Genomic DNA, 24492 nt, shown 5'->3' with positions numbered 1-24492 from the left:
GATTTTTTGCCTCCTCCCCACCCCAGAGAAGCACTGGAAGGAGCAAAACACCAGCTGCAGTTATTTCACTTTGGAATTAAGTCATTGTCCTCCTGCTTAAAAAACAACCAGCAAGAAAGTTGCTTTCAGAGGTGCCAGCTGACCTCAGATGAATTTAGACTATCTCTTGAAATTGCTTCTGCTGAAAAGTTGAAATGCATTATAGAGAAAATACCATGTTCCATCCATGCTTCATTTGCTTCAGCCTGTGCTAAGTAAAAAAAAAACAGTGAAAACATGATTTAAAAAACCCATACCAAAACAACCCATACAATGTCTTTTTGCTGGATCCCAGTCAATTTATAAAGGCCAGTGGAGGAAGAGGCAAAATGATCAGGTAAGAGTATAGAATCTACTCTGAAAAATGCAAGGGCTTGAAAAGAGATGAATATCTGTCTTCCTCAGGTATTTATGTGCCTGTGACAAGTTCAGAATAGACACCTCCTGGCAAACTCAAAAGTAATGAGCAAGATCAGGATGTAATGGTACTGTGAGGAGTCTTTGCATGACCATGCTGATGTGTTACTTAAAGCCTTAAAAGTGAAGACGTGGAATATGCAGACTAGTATCTGGATATCAAGAAAATATTTGCCATATTCTAGTCTCTGTTTTTCCTAGGGTTATCTGATAATTCAGTTTTTCTTTTGCCATGCTGGTCTGTAAACACAAACCAACTTGCAAGGCATGTGCCCCTCCCCAGTCCAACTTTTGTAATTTTCCCCAAATGCTAAATCATGTGGGATTCTGAAGCTATTTGTTTATCAAGTTGGCTTATGTTTTCAGGATACTCAGAATTCTTCTCCATCTTTGAAATCTTTTATGGTGGCTCCCTGGAGGACACAATAAAGCACCTGCCTCTCAGAGTGCTCTCTCCAAAAATGCTCTCCTCTTTAAACACTGAAGTCTGATGTTGTTTATCTCAGTATAAATTTTCTTCTTCTAAGGAATGAAAATTATATATATATATATAATTGCCCTGAAAAACAAGTCTGCACAGTAGCATTTGGTTTTCACTTACAGTGAAGCAGGGGCTGAGACCACGCCTGTGAAATCACACCTGAGCTATAACTTCCTGCCACATTTACTTTAGTTCTTATTTGTTGCTTGTCCTCAGAACCAAGGTGAGTGTCCATGTCCAATGTTGCACATTGTTCTCCTTTTCTTGATCAGCATCAACCAATATGGTATCACAAAAATTGCACTCTGTGGGCTTCAAGACAGGCTGACTTCAAAAACCTACTGTAGCTCATAGGTCATAAAATGAGGCATGTGACCTGATCCTCAAGTCTCTCGCCTGTGCTAAGCCTGGTGTTGTGGCATTATTATTATTTTAATATTTCATGATACTTCTTCAGAAATTTCTTTCCTTGAAGGAACTGCTCACATAAATTGCCCATTTCTTTCCTTGGCACTGTCCTTTGCTCAGCATCTTTTATCCTCAGTGGCCTAAATCAATTTTCCAACCTTTCTTGACCACAAACATGACATTTACTCAATATGTGAAACTTTTTCACTGACTGAAGCAGTCAGGATTTTTATATCCTTCCACATATTTCACAACTGCATGCTTTTTGGGAAGTTCCAATCTCGTCTAGATTTTTTATACTCTCCACCCTGCCTATTCTTACATCCAAAGCCAGTGCTTTCTACTCTGTTGACAAATAACTGATGAACAAGATTCCTATCTTTGTGCTGATCCCAGTCAGTTCACCAACTATTTTATTCTCTGTCTCTTGCACAAAGTTTATAAATCCCCCAGTACAAAAGCTAAAGACCTATTCCTTTGGCATCTGCACATTGCAGTCACTGCCTGAATAGGTTATAGGATTCTTCATACCTGTCCCTGCTACCTTTAATCCACATACCAACAGTTTACCTGTATTTAAGGAAAGGACAGAGACTGCTGCAGGCTGTGATTCTGAGTACTTAAAGGACTATCATCTTAGAAGGGCTCTGTGTAAAGCAAGGCTATTATTTGAAGTAAACAAGTGCCTGAAAGGAAGGCACATTGAACTAGAAACAAAGCCTGCACTTCTTCCCTGTTTTTTAAAAGAAATTTTTAAAAGCCTTTGCCACAGACAAAACCACACAGTTATTTTCTCACAGCTGTAATTACAGCTCACTGTCGCACTAGCTGAACCTCCTCGTCTGGCTGGAGAAGAAATCTTAGAAGAAACTATACTATGCCTAGTGCTTTTATGCTCTATTTTGTCCTCATCCCTGAAATAGTGTGACCTGTGAGAACTGTTGCTGTATTTCTAACTGCAAGTTAAACTGCAAACCTTGATAATTTCAGGTGATGAAACAAAGCAGCAATTTATTTATACAGTTTAAACCACACCAACCGATGCTTCAATGCAGATTTTGTGCAACAGAAAAGGCTGCAGCAGTGTCACAGTTTCCTATGATTTCCACCTAGTTTAAAATGAAGGCATACATCTGTTGAGCAGGGGGCTTCAAGCATTGAAAGTACACAGAGGCAATTTTACAAGGTTAATCTGGATTATTAGCGAGTTTCATAACAATTTCACCCTGAAAGTGGGGAAAATGGCTACAGTTCTCTGCTGAAGATAGTTCAGACCACAGGTCCAGATGGTCTATTTATTGTACCTGTCCGTGGATACAGCAAGTGGGTCAGAAAGACTTACAAAATATTGAGTAGTTTAATGTCCTTGATCACAGACAAATTATGATTTCACCTAATGGGACTTTAACAAAACAAATGTCTTCCAAAACTTTTCTGAAACTTATTTTTTGACTTTATGGCTACTACAAAAAACAACTCACTCTGGTTATCTTGAGAGAGAAACCCCAAAGACACTGTAATCTTTGGTTTCATGTTTGTTATCGGAACGCAAAAAGACAGTTTCTTCAACATTTCAGGACTCTGCAAAATACTGTGTTGTTTCAGATACTATTCTAGAAGATTAGATACACAAAAGAAAGACAAAAGTTTTGCACTGAGAAATGGAAAGAGCTCACACTGGTTTGCACCTGGCAGGAAAACACAGAGATATTATCACAGTCTGGAGGCACTGTGTTTTGCCAGACGACATTTCTGTGCTGATTACCAAAAAGCTCCTGGATACTCCAAAGTTTGCAAGAAAGATCATGTTTTGTTTCCATGTCCAGAAGACAGATCTTTTTCCTGATTTTTTTTTAAACATACTTGTTTTTTTCTCATTTACTTAGTGGAGATTTGAAAAAATCTCAGAGCATATGGGGATTTCAAATTTATCTTGATGTAATTTGTGAAGTAGGGACTATTTTCTGATCCAGATGGAAGCTAGAAGGCATTACAAAAGACTACTGAAATCAAGCTGTTGTATCTCAACAAGGCACAAAAACATCTGTTCTTTGTTGGCCAAGACACAGTTTATAAACATTATTATTAGGTAAGCATCCTATTGTACCTGTCATCATACATGTCAATCTCTGCATAAATTAGGACTCTAAACCCAACAGCAGGGGAAGAATTAATTTCTGAGAAGCGTGGGCCAAAATATCATTTATGCCTGTCAAACACCACCAAAATCTCACATCATCCTTTTACTCAGGCTTAAAGGAAAAACACCCAGCAAACCTAAAATAATTTAGAAACACTTCTCTATTGTCAGTATCTCAATGTTTGTTCAAACAGAGCTCCTAGCTAAAAAATTAACAAAGGTTTACCTGCATAAAGTTGAAGGAAAATTTAAGGGACTAAACATCTGCACATTCTGAAAGTCTCACCCTCAGTACATACAATCTGATCCTAGCACATTATTCAACCCTAGAAACTAATGACATAGGTGAATATTCAGATACCCTTGACTATCCTGGATTTGCAGAGGTTACAAGATCTTTGACTTTTTAACAAAGACCACTAGCAATAAACCACCACAAAGGTTCTTTTGTGAGATTAGGATCATTTTACTCAATTCAAACCTCTACGTGACACAGGAAAGTACAGCAGAAAATGAGTTACTTTTCAGTACAAAGCAGAGCACTATAAAAGCAGCTTTTACATTTATTTCAAGATCTCAGGGTTTCTTCTGACACTGCAGCAGAGTGAAGTTTAAAAGAGGCCCTTTATACAGTCATTTGTCAGTCCAGGTGGCCTGGCCATGCAATGATTCTGCAACATTTTTTCTCAGGCTGTCCCTTCCTTGTACTTTAACATTTCAATTCACACTTGAGGCTCAATGACAAAGTACTTGCCTACCATTGGTTCTCCAGTCTGCTTTTTTTAGACCTCTGGTTTTGGAAACTGTTCATCGGTTTGAAAGAGCACACTACTGCAGTAGCTTTGGCTTTCATTTTTCTTCAAGGAATACTCTGTCTCTTAATGCAGTATGTAGGACATGGCATAAACTAAGTAAAGATATTTATCTGAGCAACTTCCCAAATGAAATAATCCCAGTAACTACTTGCATATACTAAGGATATTAAGCTTCAAGCTTCAAACCCATATGCCAGTGACTTTTTCAGGAAGGCAAAGCCTCTTTCCAAATTGTTTCCCAATGGCATCATTCACCCCGGAAGCAGGAAATGTAAATACTAGGATCTCATTGAGCAGCTAGGGTCTGATCTCTCAGGACTCAGATAAAGGGTGAAAATTTGAGTCTCTTCACATCTCCTTCCGCTGGAGTTAGGTCACTATGAACAGGGAAGGCAGACTCAGAGGGCTAAAAGAAAAAAAAGAACAACGCCTCTCACTATACAGGTTGCTGAGGTTTAGTAGCTATTCCATCTCAATGGCACTACTTTAAACATTTCCAAGGTATTTGATGCCTTTTATGGTTCTTCTGTGTTGGATCCTAAGATATGGTTATTCTGGAAAAATTCAGATAATTCCAACATCCCTAAATTACCTATTTGCTTGCTGGCCTATACAAAATGAAACAAAGCCACCCACATAGCTCAGAGAACTTCTTCCACTAACAACTACACAGATCAGGACACTGGATTCATCACTTCTCAGTTTTAGAGCAAAGAATAACTTCTTGCACATAGCAACTATGTTTTTGGGAACTTGTACATTTCTTTGGTTACTTTCATTATGTGATATTAAACCAGTTTCAACTTCATTCATTTCAAATTTGAATCATCTCATAAACCTTCATGGATGAAGCTTTTTGTGCTTTGTGTTCTTCCTTGATGCCCATTTGCTTTCTGTATTTACTGCAAGCATGAGTCCAGCCTTCACTTTGTGCTGCTGAGGAAAGCAGAGACCACAGACTCTGCAGGCACTGACCATTGACTGAGTTTGTGCTGGTATTTCTGCAAAGATAATAGCAAGCAGAAAGATTTTTGAAGAGTCTTGAAACCTATGGACCACCACTCCAGGTTAAGAGCTGCTGGCACATTGAGATATTGGTGAAGGTGGCTTTTCGCCACCTCGGAGAGTGAAATATTTCCCTCTTCAAGTGTCCAAGGTCAGGGATGCTTCTATTCTTACACTGCACACTTTTTTTGTGAGAAATACTTGTTCTCTCTCTGGGTCAGGTTTTCAGTCCCCTCACTACTCTTTCTTCTCTCTTGCATGGGTGTAAGAAAAGGATACTGGGGCAGCATTTATCCAGGGCGACAGAGCTGGTACCCTCAGAAAACAAAGCTGGCATTTGCTGACACTAAGTGAGATAAGAGAGGGGAAAGAGCTACACAATGAAACAATCTGTCTCTTCTGATTTTATACTGAAAAGCACATTCTAATATTGTCTTTTCCACAAGAGACCCTCAAGAGATACTATTACTGGAGAATATTTCTGACCTGCTTCCCACATACCATATTCCGTCTGCATGCTTTCCCCTGACCTTGCCAGGAAGAGTTTCCCAGAAATTTCTCAATCACAATGCATTGCAAAAGCTCTTTAGATCCCCACAGTCAGCAACAGTTCCAGAAATTACATCTCAGAGTGCTTGAACACTCTAGCGGAGATCCCCTCTGCAGAACAACCAGCAGCAGCTATAATATCTTCTAGCCAAGGGGGATGCTCCCAAGGAAGACTCTTTTGCAGGCTCAGTATGCTGCAATGCCAAGATTCATCCTGGCACTGGCACCAGTCATGCTTAATGTCCAGGGGAAACTGGACTTAAAAGATCTTCACCAGGGTGATGAAATTCAGATGCGGATGGACCCCACTCTCTCAAACACAGCAGGTCTCCGTGAAGAATTCCACCAAAACATAAATATCATTCTGGGCAGTACAGAATGTAGCTTTTGAATTCCACAACCCTAGGAGCTACTCATCTCATCTGTCACAAAATGAATCTAGACTTCTAGACTCATCTTCTCAACATCCTTTATGGACAACAGAGGAAGATTCTTCCACAGTCAAAATCATTTAGTGCCAGACAGACATCTAACAGGCAGGATGTATCATGCATGGTTTTTCCACAAAATGCGGTGACCAGACAGTCAGCTTTAGGTAACAGATTCAGCACTTTGACTGCCAAAGTTAGTTGAATGCCATTTCTTCACAGGGAAAGCTAAGAATATTACAGTTAAGTTGCACATAGCTTCTAATCCACTTTCCAATGTGGCAGAAGAAAACATAGGGCAATTTGAGTATTAAGAAGCCAGACCCAGTGAACCTTTTCAAACCTTATTTATTTACCTTGCTGTTCATAAGTAGGAATTAACAGTGAGTGACAAAAAAAAAAAAAAAAAAAAAGTGGTTTAGATCTGAAAGAGGTGGAGCTGTGCAGTACAGGTGGAGGCACTGAAAAAAATCTGAGAAGCAGTGTTTCTCTAAACATTTTTCTGCCATTTATAGTGTTGGATGGATAATTCCATGTATCTAAAGTAAAGGAAGAAACTTAGGACACAGAGATAACATGGAGTCTTATAAAATACTCCCTGAAATACCAGGGTGAAAAATAGTACAATTTCCTTTTGAGATTTTCCTTATCCAAATATATTGGTCTTCCAGACAAGAATGACTCCTTAACAAGAACAGTAAGTGAGAGGGTATCAGAGTAGGGAAAAAAAAAAAAAATAATCTTTAAATAAAAATTTAGTTCACTCTTACTTTACAGAATATTTAAAAGCACCATAGCATTTTACTGTCAGTTCTAAAAATGACCAAGAGACTGGAATGATTTTAGCTGGTAATATAGAAGAAACTTCGTGAAGAAATGGATACAAGCTAAGTAAAAGCAAATACTTTGTACACCACAACTATAATGAGAATCTGGCATTGGTTTATTCAAATTTTGCTTTCTTGGAAGCAAAGCTTACATGTTCGTAAACATCAAATTAAACATTGCTTAATTTTACAATTTGCTAAACAAATACTTTTTTACCCTGAAGGGCATATGCAGACCCATCTATTTGTGTCACAGTTCTCCTGTTGATCTGTGCTTCAATATTTTTAACAGTTGGCTCCTGTACAATTTTAATGGATCTTAAAAGTTTCTTCCAATATTGTGCAAGTCACAGGCAAGGCCATTTTGAAGTGTGCACTTCCTTACATAGTTTTTTGATCAGTACTTAACTAATGCGACTGTGAAAAACTATACATTTTCAGGAAAATGTTTAGATTTTGGTCCTGTACTTAAAGACCTTCTATAATCAAGTTGTTTACATGAATTAGAATCACAAGCATGTACACAACAAAACCACTATACCAATGTTTCTTGGTCTATGCATAAAAAGTATGTCTTCTACTTACACTAAAACATACAAAAAATAAACTACAAAAATTGTTTACACTTGATTTCAGCAAAAAAAGCTTTCCTCAAGAAAAATGATTCTTCTTTTTCTCAGCCATCAAAAAAGGAATGCAAGTAAACAATAAATACATGTGCTTTCTCCATATAGACATATTTACACTTGAGTCTTTGGCTTATGTTTAAGTTTCTTTATAAAGATCTTTATGTGATCCAGCCATCATTGCACATTAAAACAAAATAAGCCAGTTTTTCTTTTACTATATATAATATATATATGCAACACTTGAAACGTATAAAGAATGAACCTTACTATCAATCTGCACTGTTATTGTACTTTAACAATGTATCAAAAGAAAAAAATTAATACCATATAGGAAATATTGATACATGCAACAGATGGTCGCTCTACTTGTTTGAGAGACGGCTGCATATACACACACGAGAAGGTCCTAATTTGCGCAAATCTCTTCTGACTCTGGTTTTCATTAAATAGTATTTATGTGGCACTAAATGTTGATACTGTATACAAGCATAGAAACAGATTGAGTTCTTTTATTAAGATACACAACTTCATAAGAAAAATACTTTGCATTTAAAATTTAAAATCCCTCCCACCCCCCTCTTCCCCTAAAATCTTTCTTCACAGGATCAAGAACTGTTGTCAAAACAGCTTATTCATATATTTGGTGAACTTTGTCACATCCCTTCCAACTAAGAGGATTCCAGGTACTCCAGTGCAACATCATAGCAGAACCGATATTGCTCCTGTAAGGGGAAACAGAAAGAAGAAGTTACATTAAAATCTAAATCTTAGCAGCAATATCTACTACCAGGAACATTCTTTGCTAACTAGTAAGCCAGACAGGCTTGGGTTTTCTATTTTTCCCCCTATTAGACAAGTATATTACCAGCTCTGATTTAAAAACTCACCCTAACCAATGCAGTGGAAAAAGACCCTGACCATGGAATGGAATGATGTGCTTGTCTGATTTTTTTCAGCTTCTAAACTGGTTTATCAAACATGAAAAGCTCTCCTCTCAGTCAGAGCATTCTGGCAGTGAAAGCCCCTTGACTCTGCTACACCACTTCTATTTGAGTTAGCTGATATTGAGCAATAACTGCTGCCTGCTGCTCAGGCAGCCAGAGAGTGGATGGGGAATACTGAGCCATGACACAAAGCTGCTCAGCATCCAGAGCCCATTAGTAAAGTCCTGTTGATGTAGCATCCAAAAGATCAGATGCACATTTAGAAGAGAAGTTAAAGCTCTAAACCTCATTGTGGTTATTATTTCTCCTCAACAATGCTGCTGCTGAGAGCTGATACTGGGAGTCAGGGAGGAGAAAGGAGAGAGGAGAGGGGAAGAGGAAGAAGAAATAAAACCAAGGAAATTAATTTGATGACTATTGCCCTTACAACTTAAAAAAAACAAATCTGCCTTTGTGATTTATTTTTGTTTGCAAAGGAAGACAGCGTGATGCATGAACAGGAAGTTGTGGGGATATCTGAAAGGCTTTATTTCACTGCTCATTGTTATCTGATCCTGCTGCTGAGTGTGGGGCATATGACAGTGCTATATGGTGGTTTTCCTGGTTTGTTTTCTAACTAACGACTCAACAGCTTCTGCTGTTCAAGAGTTCTGAATAAAAACCCACACAACACAAATACATAACGAAAAACATTTAGCAACTTCAGTTTAATTCAACAATGGGATTCAGGATTATTTTGAAAAGCAATACAAGTTTGCAGAGCATTTATCAGAAACAAACACAATGTACCTTGGTCTCCCTTCACAGAGACACAAATAATTTTCCATGTGATATGACCTGCTTTCTTGACAGCAGTGAACTGAAATCCAGGCAGCAATTCAATATGTTGTGTCTCAGATGTCTATGGCACAGGAGAATGCAAAGCATTTGCAGCAAAACCAGCAGTACCTAGCCCAATATCACTGCTGCTGCAGGATGTTCTATTTGTTAATGTTAAACATCTTCTTAATTTATGTGGTGGCAAGGGATGGAAGTGATGCACAATGATAAAGAGATTCATGCCACAGAAACTATTTGATATTAGGCAGACACTGACACCTGGAAAAAGAGGAATATGGGAAGAGGCAGCTACAGCCCTTTTGCACAATATGCAAGTTCACAAGGTCAGTAGCAATTTCCATGATGTGTAAACCACAAAATGTTTTAAATTTCAATTGGCATCCCTGATTTTTATGCTGTAGGCAGCCATCTGGCTGAAAAGTGACACTGGCAGCTGGCAGCATGAGGTTCAAATGGCAGGAACTCCCAAACACTATCTAACCTGCTTTCATTCACTTACAAAAAGAAAAAATATCCATATGGGAGAAATTTTTAAAGGACCTTCCAGTTCTTAAGGTTCAGTTTTTGTGACTGAAGCAAATGTTTGAATGGATAGGGACTCATACTGCATGCATTAAGATTAACCAGAAGACTGAAGGTTATTTTGAGTTCTGGCAATATACATACAGATATTTAGTCTTGCAGTTTTGCTAATTCAGGCACACATTGTTTATATTAGTTTATTGTTTATATTTTTTTATTAACTGTTAGATTCAATGATCTTAAGGGTCTTTTCCAACCTAAATTACTTTATATATTCATTTACAACATACTAGATCCAAGTGTTTGATTTTAACGTTCTGAGGTATTATTTTGACTACTACAAATCTGAGTAACAAAGATTATCATTATTCAGTTCTACTTGCAAAACAGCAGTTGTTACTAAGGACCAAAATATTCACATATCCAGCTATGAATCTGCACTTCACAGCTTATTCCTACCAAGGAGAAATGCCTTGCTCTGTAAAATTTCAAGATGGCTTGGGTGAGCACTGCCTGCTGCAGCTTCCTTTCAAACCAACCAGGTTATTTTGGGAGATTCAAGTGCATTCTGTTAACTCAGAATGTTTTCTGTGGAAAGCATGCAACCCCTACAAGAAAAGTAGTGTAAAATGCTAAGCCTGTCCTCTCATGATGCTGACATGTGTGTACATTCAATATCTGTCCTTTCTCGTGGCCCATGGTAGATTTGCACTGTTTTGTGGGCACAGGACTGAAAACACAGCTCACACAATGAGACACCTCTGGCTCCCTGGCTGTTTGCAGTAACCCTGAGTGGTTGGTGCTTACCGGAGTTTCTACCATGTTGGGCTTGCTGTTCCGCAAGGTCTTCACAGCATGGAAAACGTCCACCACATTCTGCCTTTTTACCATCTCAACCACGATGCCGATGGCACAGAACATCCCACTCCGGCCACCGCCGTTTCTGCACACAAGGAAAAGAGAGAGTTAAAAGCCATTGTGTCCTAAGAGAGCATCCAAACTGCCCTTCCGCTCTTTCACTCCATAAGCATGAGTGATTCCTGTGTCCCAGAGGGAGACGAGACTTTTGCAATCTCTTTGCAGCTCCAGTGGGTTTGGTCTAAGACATGTGCTTTTTCTGACCTTCCTCTCAATTACTGCCTTTATTGAATTCTGCCCTTACAGCCCATCATGCTGCCTAGCCATGCTATAAGTCTAAATTACATATGCATTAGAAAGAAAAAAAAAACAACCCACAAGTTCAATGGCAAGTAGAACATTAGAAATAATAAAAACAAGTTCAATGCCAAGTACATTTTCCACTTAGTTCTGGAAAGACATTCACTTAAATTAACCTATGATAAGAGGATTATTCAGCCAGATATGCTAAGGCATCACTGATTTAATAACTTGTTGACCTTTGAGGACACTTCTGAACTATTTTAATCTTAATTTCAAAGACATTAAGGTAGGTATTTCTTCTTATTAAGTTTGAGGCGGGGTAGACAGAAACAGGTCACCAGTTAATTCTGAACATTTAAACAGAATCCTTTTTTTCAGAGTAAGGAGAAATGCATAATTCAATTTCTAAGTTTTAAACATTGTATTTAAATAAGGTAGGAGGCAGATTGATCATTCTCTGCTTAGGGAGAAAAAGATGCCATCTTTTCAAAACTCCCATTTTCAAAGCTCCCATTTAAGTATCAGGTCCAGATAAGCAGCCAGCAGTCATTTACCAACAATAGTTTTAGCATCATGTACTGTAACAGAACTTTTTTCAGATTTCATTTACCCATATTTTTCAGTTTAAACACCTCAAAATATTGTAGGTCTTTCTTTTGGAAAAAAATGTAGTATACTATATGCCAAAGAGATACAAAAAACTCTATTTGGCACTCAGTATAAAAGACTTCCTTACTGAAACCAGGCAGAAGAAACTGATCTGTACACGTCTTACACCTGGAAAACATACTGTTATGTACAGAAGATGACAGCATACACAGTATCACTGTGGAATCACACCTAAAATATTCATTCCCTGACTTGACACAGAAAAATCCAAAAGTTGACCGAAAGCCAACCTACAGTGGTAGGCAGTGGTACTTCTTCTTCTTCTTCTTCTTTTTTTTTCAGAAAAGTAACAGGCACATGTGCAAAAGAAGGTATCCAGATGAATACTACTTCAATTTAAACCAAGAATTAATATATATGAATTTATTTAAGAGCAGAAATTGACTCTCTTCAAGTTACTCACAGGCAATGGATGATGGTCCGGCCCTCTCCTTCTTCACATTCCTCTTGCCATTTTTCAACCTGAAGAATTAACTTCAAGAAGGATCTCTTGGAAGCTGGTACATCTCTATGAGATGCCCATCCCAAATACTGGAATTGCTGCACCATCAGATAGCCCTCTTGTGGCTGAGGGAAATCAAAGAGCTTTAGGTCAAAATGGCACCTCTACATCTCGGTTTAGAAAGGCAAAATATAAAACTTACACGAAACCTAAGTGTTTATATTATGGACACATTCTAACATGTACAGATTGCATGGTAGAGCCTCCATTAATTTGTGCCACTTGAGCTCAAGGAAGATGTTAGAAAAGGTAAGAAAGGGAAATACATTGAAGACAACATCACAATTTATCAAACACTATTGTAACCCTATCCTGTCTTCTAAATTGACAAATTCCCTAGATTCCCTGGATTCTATGAGTCAAGGTTGCTTAACACCAGCAATCAATTTAAAACCTCACTGCTAAATTCTTAGAGCCACAGAAACAAAGAGAGATACCTTTGGTTTCTATGCATGAACTGACCCCATTATAAATGAACAAGAGGTAATATTGGTGCACAAACATGACTACTGTCCTTGAAATTTTCCCTTTGTGCCAGACTATGATAATCATGACAGCCTTGCTGCCAGTCTCTGAGCATTCCATGTGCTAGATGTGACACAAGGAGAGCTTTGAATAGAATTAGACTGTCACAAGAAAGGCCTCAATAACAGGAAGAATAAACAGTCTATCTAGTTTCTTGCAGCTGAAGATGATGAGTAGGAATGTGGATTTTAGAAAAGGAAGAACAGAGCAGAGAGATTTTTAAAAGCAAGACTTATGAGTAAAAGGGCATGGGAGACAAAGAGAAGTAGAGGAGTAGAAAATCAAAGCATCACAAAAAAAGAAGTGGAAAAAATGAAAATAAGATTACCAAAACAAAAAAAGGAAGTCTCAAAATACAACAAAAAAGTGCTATGGGGTGATACAGTGTGTGCCCACACTTTAGTTTCCTGTAGTTTCCAAGAAGAGCTGAAAATGCTTTTCATAATTTTGAATATAAGCAAAATGAAAATTTGAGCGACATGCTGGCCACATGAAAACTGATCTTTGCCCTCTGAAAATGTGACCAAAATAAAAGAAGGCAAAAATCAAATAAAATACATGAAAAATCTTTGTGTACACAATAATCAATTTTCCCCCCAGTTATCTTTCAATATTAATGAGAGTTAAACATACATTCAAGAAACACTAGCAATTGGTGATAAGTTCAGTACTGGATGGAAGATACAAAACAGTCGTGGTAAGTAAAATAGGGATTGCTGGTTAATTGTACATAGAACGATGGCACAAGTGTCTGTAACTCTTCATGGTAGGCAACATAACTAAGCAATTCATAGAGGTGAGCTAGAGAGGAAACGCTGTGTGGCAAACAGGGTTTAAGAAGATGCTGCGAGAGTGTGAAACACTATGGGACAGCAAAAAGACAAGATGGTGCAAGGTATGAAAGAGCTGAAAAGAAAGCAGGACTGGCACTGCTAGTGAAGTTGAGAAAAAGACGATAAATGTAGGTCGAGGCACAGTGCTGGCAGAACCCTTCAGAGGCAGAGGAACTTTCAGAGTTTTTTCACACCCTGCTTTGCAGGGTGCCACAATCTGCCTTTCATGTTGTGGTTTTCACATCTTAGGCTCAGAAAGTGCTCATTGTATAATTGGCCTCAGAGTTCCTGTTCCTGATTCACGACAGAAAACATCTTACCAAAGCTATGAACTTTGTCAGTACATGTTCATTTCTCTTACTGTACACCAAACAAACAGAATACAGAATACTTCTCACACATCAGGGAGAATGCCTCAGAACAACATCCATTCACCTTAAAGCTATCTCTGCTTAGTATAGAGAACTATTGTAGAAAAGTACTGCAGCTACAGAAAAGTACTAGAAATCAGTATTACATATTGACACTTGACTGACTCTTTTCTGGGTAATGTCTCACGAACATCAGTATTTTACTATTATTCAAAATTAAAAAGCACAAGAGCCTGGAGAGCATTAAAAAAAGACATATTTTTCTGTCACATATTGTTAGAATAATCCTTACTCTTGTTAGATTGCATATCCTGAAAATTCGGTTGATGACGTCGCAGTCCATTGAGCACGACATGCATTCCACTTGGATGGGGCCGTACCGCAGTATCCCTTCCTCAGGCCAGTATTGTGGGCAGCCCTGTGCCAGAGCAGAGCAGACATCATTAAATGGTGACTTACAGCTTGAGCATTGCCTTACTCCACTGCAGACATCTCACCTAACATTTACTGAGCAACTAGTGTTGGTAGTTGCTGTAAAGCAGAGAATAATCGTGAAATCACTGCACTGCTCTACATTTTCATCGTGTGGTAAATCCAGAGTGATTAAAGCATGCAACAGTACATGGAAAACTCGAGCTCCACACTAACCTGTGCTAAATCGACTTCATTTAACATCACAAGAGAAGTACAGCCATAGTCATACACTAATCTCCAGAAATCTTTCACAGTGTTTGGTAGAGGATGTTGTGTGACAATAAAAGCTGCTGGCTGCCTGTAGCTCTGTAAAGGCAAACAATGTCATTAGAATTATTTAACTTCTACTGAAACACTGCAACCATGAAAATAAAACAAAGCTGTGATATCAATTATTCCAGATTTCATTCAAGATGTAAAAGTTAAAAATACAGTATAATCTCCAGTAAGAACAAAGAGGTTACTCTGCTCAGGCCTGCCTTCTGCTTGGTTACAGACCAAGCCCTGTTTTTACACCCAGACATGCTCTGGGCACTGAAGAGGTTCTTCAGGGCTCTGCTGAGCTGAGGTTCAGGTAACTCTGCTCCAGGCACTGTGTCCAGGAGCCAAGCAGGAAACCTTCACACCATGATGCAAAGGTCTCAGAAGATCACCCTACCCCCAGCAGGTTATACATTAACTCTGTGACCAAACTAGGGACTAAATCCAATCCCAAACTGTTTCACAGTGCACAGCCACAGGGACAACCAAGAACTGACTTTCAGGATCACTGGGGCCATTTCCAGCAGAAAGCATAAGTTAAACAGCAAAATACTATTTCCTGCCATGACTGCAGGTTGTGTTATACACAACTGCAAATAGGGATTTCCAGCCTTGAACAGGTTAACTGAGATGCAACTAACAGCTGAGGGACTAATTTCCTGCTGCAGATGTTTTACAAGCAGCAAGCAGAAGAGGAGAGGTCAGAAGGCTTTTGCAGGCAATTTGCAACCATGCATGGAAGAGTAAATAAACCTAGGAGAAAGACCTGGTAGGGTAGATAAACCACTTTTGCTATGGAAGCTTGCTTGCTTGAAGATTGATATAAAGCATCTTCACGTGCAATATATCAACATACCCTCCAATAACTTGCTGTTCATGTCTTTAGCATCAGTACTTGTTTGACAAGAGAATGAGAAGGCTGCTGATTTTTTTTAATCTAGATTTTTGTTATCCTTTTCTTATGCAAGAAGGATGGTGGGGTAGCAGCAGCTCATGTCCTGCTTCCTAGATCTGCCCAAGGACAACACAGGGACAACCAATTTTGATTATTTCCCTGTACTTTTAAGAAATAAAACATATCCTAGCTGATCTTTTTCTATTCCTCTTCCCAATAATTTCTAGTGTTTCTCAAGATAAGGGGTAAATTTCCCTTTCTGTTTCATTACTGAAAGTTCCTTTTTCTTCTCCAAGAGTAGTTCCTCTTCTCTGAATAAACCAGTCTTAAAAGAAACAACCAAAAGAGAAAGGGCAAATAAAAAAAAGCTTGTGTTACCCAAAATTTTAACCCTTTACTTATAACCTTGTTATATGCCTTTACTGCAATATTTTATCTTTTTATTTCCCGCTGCTTTTTTCCCTTTTATTACTACCATTTCTGCCTTTTCTAACTTTCCTCTGATTGCTGATCCATTAATACATTGCTTGGTTCATGTTCCTACCTGCCACATAGCATCACACACTCAGAGTCCTCCTACCCCCCACAGCCTGTGTTGTCTTCCTTGCACCCCAAACCACACTCCTCTATGCAGCTCTGTCAGTTGGTTCATAGCATATCAATTTTATGCAGGTGTTAAATGTAATTTTAACTGCAATTCTAAACAATTTTGGTTGCTACCAAAATTCTGTTCACTGCTCTAATTCATCTGTTCAGCCCCTGTGACACCCTAATACATTGACCTTACACATGCTACTCCTCTGTTTTATTTTTGACACAATAGCTAATTGTGAGATTAGGGACTGCATTTTGCTCTCAGTTAATTTTCTGCTCCAGCTCAGGCAGAACTCAGGGAAGACTATACCAATCCATGTTGATGATTTCTGCTGCTATTTGCCATTTTATTTCAGCATCTCTCCTTGATATGGAAGTTTCTGACAGCACTTCATTTTTGAGGAAGAGGAGATGCTCCTGGAAATCAGGCCACTTATTGAAGTATTTACTGTAAAGTGGCTTTAGGGGCCTAACTTTGGAAATGCTAATGGGAGGCATAGGCAGGTATCTGGCAGCACTTGAACTGCTTTATCGATCAGACACGTATAAGCAGGTTCAACTCCATTTTTCCCATTAATTCATCTTTTCCCCTGACAGTACATCTGCCACTCAGACTTGAACTTTAAAGAGCTGCAACTCAAAATATAAACAACAAAACCTCCAAATCCTATACTCTATACCCAAACATGCCAAGAAAACAATTTTTTTCTTCCTCTGTTGCTCCTGCCTCAATATAGAAAGACTTTTTTATGAAATAGCAATAGTAACCTCATGCTCAGATGGGTAACATTTACTTCCTAACAAACAGCAGATTTTTGAGATCCTGCTGAGATTTGAGATTTGGAGACCAGAGCTTTATATTATGCTGTTAAAAAGGTGAGATTTCCAGTGGGTCCCACAAGGATGCCAAAGACTAAAGATAACAAACATTCCCAACAAAAACCACAAGCTGGTGGGGCTTCTTACCCTTTCCCCCTGACCCTTCTTCATTAAGACTGTCTTACTGGGCACTGCAGTAGCAAAGAATTGCCCTTTCTTAAACCAGCAAGTGCTCTCTCTCACATTACAGAGCTTTCCATAGCACGCTATGCAGACAAAGAAGGTAGTCTCTTACGTCCATAAGAGCAGCATTGATGTAGTTGCTGCTCTCCCCATCAATAGTAATTAAGAAAGGCAGACATCTGTCAGGTGGCAGCATATCCATGAAGCGGTTCTTGTCGTGGTTCCTTGGCAAGCAGGCGATGCTGCAGTCCTCCGCCTGCAGGCGAGGGGTCACAGAATTCAGGGTCTAAGGGAAAGAGGACACTTGTTTTAGCACACTGAGCTAACACACATTGGACTCAAGATTTCCCAAGTTTTACTGTAAAATATTGCAATATGAGAAAACGTGAGGCATTAGCAAGAACACATTAGCAAATACAAGCTCCTCTCTGTTTGCTGGACATGCTGGCACTTTGCAAAGGGGGTTAAGCTGCAGGTATTAAAGGCACTCTGTGTACCAATGAACACATTCCGCATGACGCCATCCCTTCCGAAAGGAATAAAACAAAGAGGATCCTTTGGAGCCCTAAAAAGCTATGCCTTTGCTGTGCAAGTGCAAGCCAAAACTCTCTCTGGCTCCCACTCACTGGTCTTTATTTCAGACAGATATTTACTGCAATTTTATTAAAAGGAGCATATTCTGTATTTAAAACAACATTGCAAAGCACACAAACATGGATAATTTTGTAGACAAAAATTTAGGGACCAAATGTTATAAAAGTGATATGAAAAACTATCTCCTTAAAATAAATTAAATATATCTAGAGGCAAAAATATTGCTGTCATATCAAGAAGTAGTAGGAACTGTGAATACCTGAAACTCATCTTTGAGATGTGACGAGTTTGTCTGAGAGTCTATTCTAATCATATCAAAATAAGCAGCTTTGAATTCGCAGACAGGAATGGCAGTTTCTCCACACAGGCAAGCTTCTAGAATGGCATCGTGAATAAAGATGTACTGCTCCTATCAAATTAGGAAAAGAAACAAAAATTATAGCTATTTAAAACCAATAGATCTTTCTTTCCTTTAGGATAAACAGGCCTACTGCACACTCTTAAACTCATTCAAAGCACTGTCCATCAATACATTAAATAATAGCTTAATACAAACAGCCTTGTTCTTATTGGGGTGCAGTTAACAAGGATGCTTTCTTCAGGACCAATTTAAGTTCAGTAAAATTTAACAGAACAGGGATAATAATTTGTTTAACAGGAGATTTTCAGTTTTCTTGTAGTGCTTGTGGGTTTCTGCACATATGCCAAAGATTTGTTGGATTTACCAATTTTTTCTTAATAGCTTTTAATCTTCTGATGTTAGCAGAAAGTGTAAATTGCTTCAAGCACTACTAGTGTGATTAGCCAGTATTTGGCATGCTGCCTTCTCCTTATGCATGTGCAAGCTATTGCATCAGTTGCCTCACAGTTGGCTCTAGGCCAGTAATAAATTCAAGTGTGTTCCAACAGAAGCAGCATTTCTTCCCATTTTTACTAACTTGCCTCGAGATAGCCCAAGTCCTAGATAGCTGCACTACTATTTCAGTTAGGCCTCCTGTCAATTTTTACACAAAATACCCATTATATTTACTCACCCCAAGAGTAATAGATGTAAACCATGTCTAGAACTGTGCCAGCCTCACGTAGCTATTGTGAATACCAATGAGATTCTTAAGAGTACAAACTTTAACATGTGCCTGTAAAAACAGCACATGTCCAGGGATCAATGTCATCTTCTGGCTCTACAGCCTGTGTGCCTTACCCACACAGCTATGGAGCTATCAGCATCACTGCTGCCTGTATGACCACCACAAGAACTTGCTGCCATGACAGCTTTATTTTGCTGTGTAAGTACAAACCTCTGAGAGAAGGTCAGAGGTAAGAGGCAAAAGAGAGAGAAAGGAATTATCATAGATATGTTAATTCACACGCAAGCGCAGATTAAACTGGGATGGTTATAGCAGTAACACTGAAACACTCCACCCTATGCATTTCCCAAAGGTTAATGGCCCTGTAGCAGGAGTGGTTGACCAGGAACATTTATTGTTCAACTGCCACAGGGTGCAGCATGGAACAAAAACTGCACCAAATTACACTGACATGTATGGCTGCCAACTGCAGAGATTTTCATGTGGTCACAGGTGAAATAACATCTCAGGTAGATGTCACTATGGAGGGCAGGAGAGAGAAGTGGTGAGCCACTTCAGGTAACCTGTCAATATAAACCAATAACCTGTGTTTCTTTGGAAGGTCAGTGGTATCCTGGTGGCAGAATGGGAACTGTTAGAACTTCATTCCTAAGGCAATGGTTTTATTGTGAAGCTGCTGAAGGCATGTTGAAAGACCAAAAGAGTAAAAAATGGAAAAAGCTTGGCAACAAGGTTAATAAAACAAATGAACAAGCACAGAGCTGAAAAGGGAGCATGAAATGGACATTGAGTTTACCAGGCAATTTATAGATAAAGTGATTGCAGATAGTCTAAACCAGCAGCCTGCTGAAATTCCACCTTTGGGATCCTGGGGTAGCTGATACCAGAGCTGGGGAGGGACATCCCAGACAGGCCTAATGGAAGGTCTTCCCTAAAAAAATCATCCTTTCTTTCTTTTTATTACCCAGTTAATCAGACACTTGTTTGTGTGAAGACCAAAAGAATTGGCAGGTTTGTTGCCTCACCTCATTCTGGGCACTGTTAGCTCTGGGCAATGGTCCCCAGTGGAGATACCCCCTTGACAGGGCCACTGCCTGCTCTTTTCAGAGTCACAGTGAAATCCTGACCTAGAACGTTTCAGAAAGCATCAGGTGCTTCAAAGGCAGACTGTTGTACCTCAGTTTGTACCATGTTGATGCGCCGGGACCGCAGAGCTTTGACACAGTTGTAGATATCCACAACACCTTCTCTTTCTGCCATATCTAACATGATATCAATCACGATATAACAACCTGTCCGTCCAGCACCAGCACTGAAAAGAATCAGTAAATACTGTTAAGAATAGCCTTAGAAAAACATCTACAAACTTTATAACCATTACTGAGAGCATTTTTATAAAGTCATTCAGTTTTTCATCACAGCCACTATCTAATTTTTATCTTCTCTCCTTCTCATGATAATGTCCTTTAAATCTTTTGATGTGTTTAAAACATCATTTTTCCATCACATTTGAACCACTAAGAACCAGCAAAAAAAAAAAAAAAGTTTCCTCCTTTTATCGCCCAGATAAATACTTAAATTATAATAAGAAGGTAAACTGAAATCTGAAGAATGATTAAACTTACGCACTTCAGAATATTATAGATCTTGTTTTTCTTTAATAAGACTAAGAATGATCTATTACAACAAGGAACTCAAATAAATGTATGTTTCACCAGCCAAGTTCCAAGCTGGTTCAGACAGCACATTTAACAATGCCCAGAAGATTCACTCATTATTTATTTTGGTTTTACATAAAGCTAAGGACAGTGTTTGCACGGTGAATTATTAAAATCTGTAAAGGCTGAATAACTTTATCTACAAAATGTAATGAAACATTTGATAAAATGCTTAAGTAAATCAAACATTTGTAGAAAGCAAATTCTATTTGTCAAAGGACTGTGTCCCAACAACACAACATTGAAAAATCTGCACTAGAGACACAACATTCTGTATTTTTTGCCCCTAACCTCATTGCACCTTTCTTCATCTACTTGCTTACTTTGCTTTAAATTAATAATCTGTTCAAACATTATATGCAACACCAAACTATCAAAGCAGATATATCTACACTCATTCTCGAACATTGTCACAAGATTGTTGTAGGCTACCTAAAATGATAGCCTGGAGTATCACGATTTAGCTGGTGCAGCTGTTGCAGGAAAATCTCAGACTATTCTATTCAGGAAAGGTATACTAGAATCTGGTTATTTCCAAACATTGCTGTAGATGGCCAAATCCTACTGCAATGTGGATTAGACAATTCAAAAGGGAAACAACGAGAAAAAAGCATTTCAAAATGACGGATGCTTCAAAAGAGACTACTACAAATAATCATATAAACAGTTGTGAAAAATACCAATCTATGCCTTCTGTACACACCTGCAATGGACAACAATAGGTCCTGCACTAGGAGGGTTAGATAATTTGACTCTCCGTATAAAGGAAAGCAGGCCTGTGGCATTGTAAGGAACTCCATGGTCTGGCCAGCCAGTGAAATGAAACTGTTTAACTTCACGGATTTCATTATAGCCCCTCTGTAAAAGACAAAAAAAAGGTTATGAAATGTCAAGTATTTCACAGACTAGGTATTATCTGACTCAAATAATGATCTGCTAATAACATACTGATAGAATCTACACTCAGTTTTCATCCTTCCACTAATTATTTAAAGGAAAGATCCACAGGAAACTTTGAGATGTCATTGGGTTATTTTAATTTCGGAGTTTGTAATTTTTACTTTTGACATTATGTATGCTAGTTTTGCTGCACTAAAGATTTTTAAATACACTTTGATGCATTTCACATTGATTTTCAGGAGTTTTGCTAACTAAGACTGTTACATTTAAAGGCAAGTATAATAATGTAGCATAAGACCACAACTGTATCACACAGAGTATTCACAGAGTTTGTCCTTTGACTGAGATTGATGCAGCGGCAGCCAGGACAGAGGGTGTAGGGATAAACAGTAGGCGTGACTCATAATCTGGTACTTGAGTTTAGCTCAGAAGAGTGGCTGTGGAGAAGAGGTGCCTATCAGAGAGGGGATGGCAGCAGTTGACATTTCTGGGGAAATTCAAACTCCCTCAGTGAAATGTGTGCTCAGGTAGTGCTGACGCAGTGCGTACCTCCCATGGTAAGGTAAGGCTGCCTACACTGTGGCCCTGCTAACAAGCCAGAGGGATTTGATATTCCACAGAAACACACACCAGCATAGCCTCTTTCATTCTCCTTGCCACCAGGAAACAGTATTTTGCTGAGCCCTTTCAAAATGTGCTCACCCTTCCCAGAGTGAAGGTCCTGACAACATATTCCGCAAGGGGTTCCATCTCTACACAGGTCACTTTGAAGTCCCCATAAACTTCAGTGTCGTCAGGCCAGTACTTGTAACACTTGACCTAAATAAAAAATGGGTATGATTTTACACCATGGGAAAAGAAAAGCTTGAGGATACAGTACTGCATGTATTGCATTACACCATATTTATTTCCAAAATGACCGTGCACTTGTGTGGCTTCTCCTGGCTAGTGGCTGTTGTCAAGTTAAGCACAAACTATAAAGAATTTCTAGTGCTTTACACAGCTGTACTTAGGTGCCAAAATCACTTCTAAATGAGCATTTCTATTTTCTTTAGTGCTGAGCTATGGAATATATTTCCACTTATGCTAAACAGGGATGCATTTTGTATCCATAATCAAACTGTTGCAAGTAATCCCAGATACTTTATAGACCTCCCTGAGGTATATGTTACTGCTAAACTGTAAATAATTTACTGATTTCTAGCCACTGATATAGAAGCACATTTCCTCCACTACTCTTATTTGACAAAATACAAATCTATTCTGCTGAAATATGATTTTTGGATTCAGACAATTTTTCACTACCCATGAAAGCAACACAGCATCAGTTTTCAGGAGATGCTTTTAGACAATATCATAACTGCACCATTGCCTGGACTCCTCCCCTGTCCCCCCTCAGGATGCAGGGCTGTCCTTCACAAGACCCTTCCACATTCTGTCAATAATATGTGTTGTCAGCAGGTTTTTTTCTTTAAGCTTGCAGCATTAAGAGAAAAACAAAACCAAAAGCTTACTCTTCCAACTTCCACTAAATTTGTGACCATCACAATACAAGCTGACTGCTCCTGCCATATCATTCTCCAAAAGTCATACACAGTCTCATGAACTGGACCTGTAAGAAAAAAATCCAGATAATATTCTGCAAAAAGATAACAGTCTAAGTGAATGCTAAAAATAAAATCCAGTGCTTTTTAGTGATGTATGTAAGCACACTTGCCCAGAGAAGAAAGCTTTGTGAAACCACATCACTTGTACCATTGTGCCGGTTTCCAGATTATATTGTTATTTCTAATCAATGCTGAATATGCTCAATGTAACTGAATTACCACTTGAAATAAATTAATGGCAGAAGTTGTTAGAGAAATACAAGGACACAGCAATGTGTGACTGCATCTGTAGTTACACTTCCAGTTTTGCCTTACATTTTTTAAATGTAATGTTTTGACACTGAGTTTGTTCAGGTGCTCACCAAGGAGATGCCCATGCCAGAGAGAAGTATCAGGCAGGAGGGCTGCTGGTACAGATACTGTGCACTTACTATCTGGATCCTGGCAAAGCATGGAAGCACAAGTAGGCACTGAGCCAGAAACTTCCCACTGAAGAGTATTTAAACTAACTTAACTACTTATTCATGAGGCAAATGAGGAGCACATATTTAAGCTTTGCCTCCTGCTCTGCTGCAGAGACAGGTTCATTTGACCAACAGAGGCATTTACCCTGCTGCAATAATCTCTGAAACAGCTCCTTTACCACCATCCAGCAGTACTGCAAATATTACCATATATAACAGACATAGAGTCACAGAGTTATCTGGACAAGACCTTTAAGATCATCGAGTCCAACTGTAAACCTGACACTGCCAAGCACACCACTAAACCTAAGTGCCACCTTTGAAGACTCAAATATATTCCTTCATATGCTAGATTGAAGGCTGCACACAAAAACAGCAATAAAAATTTGTCTCCTTTACACACTATTATGTGCAATGATTTGCATATAAAATAGAAATAAAATACAAATGTAGACTTAATGCCATAGAGGGACCTATTTAGGCAGCACTTACACAAAAATGAAAAACAAATGTGGACAAAACTTTGAACATCCTGCTTTAAAACAAGTCTTTACTTTGACTTTCCTGTGTGCACCTACACTCAACTGAGGGACAAATAACAGGATATTTCCAGACAGCTATCTGATTATGCTCACAGATCAAATAATGGCACACCTAAATCTAATTATTTTTACTTTAAATCATAGCCTCTGATATTTCAGTGCAATCTTAGACTATCTATTCGGTTTTCCTCATTGTAAGAAGTTTTATCAGAAATACAAACTGAATAATTTCCATAGAAATTCAGTTT

At 38.6% G+C, this 24492-nt stretch overlaps 1 protein-coding gene across 14 annotated transcripts in view; it reads right to left on the bottom strand.

Annotated features, from left to right (window-relative positions):
• Nucleotides 1-6610: 6610 nt before the first annotated feature.
• The window catches only part of PTPRK (protein tyrosine phosphatase receptor type K), a 387113-nt gene continuing 369231 nt past the window's right edge, over nucleotides 6611-24492 (bottom strand). For all 14 annotated transcript variants that reach the window (XM_085055984.1, XM_085055988.1, XM_085055985.1 and 11 more), the window contains 11 exons: nucleotides 23146-23243; nucleotides 22334-22450; nucleotides 21435-21589; nucleotides 20190-20325; nucleotides 18185-18334; nucleotides 17444-17617; nucleotides 14754-14885; nucleotides 14398-14523; nucleotides 12278-12441; nucleotides 10852-10987; nucleotides 6611-8460 (listed from right to left, as the gene is read on the bottom strand). In XM_085055984.1, the coding sequence (XP_084912110.1) occupies nucleotides 8407-8460; nucleotides 10852-10987; nucleotides 12278-12441; nucleotides 14398-14523; nucleotides 14754-14885; nucleotides 17444-17617; nucleotides 18185-18334; nucleotides 20190-20325; nucleotides 21435-21589; nucleotides 22334-22450; nucleotides 23146-23243 (1442 nt within the window). In that variant the 3' untranslated portion in view covers nucleotides 6611-8406. The remainder of the gene's footprint in view (nucleotides 8461-10851; nucleotides 10988-12277; nucleotides 12442-14397; nucleotides 14524-14753; nucleotides 14886-17443; nucleotides 17618-18184; nucleotides 18335-20189; nucleotides 20326-21434; nucleotides 21590-22333; nucleotides 22451-23145; nucleotides 23244-24492) is intronic.

This window comes from Lichenostomus cassidix, chromosome 3 (genome assembly GCF_008360975.1).
Source record: "Lichenostomus cassidix isolate B80296 chromosome 3, HeHo_3.0, whole genome shotgun sequence".
Taxonomy (NCBI): domain Eukaryota; kingdom Metazoa; phylum Chordata; class Aves; order Passeriformes; family Meliphagidae; genus Lichenostomus; species Lichenostomus cassidix.
This window is presented reverse-complemented; position numbering and strand designations above follow the sequence as displayed.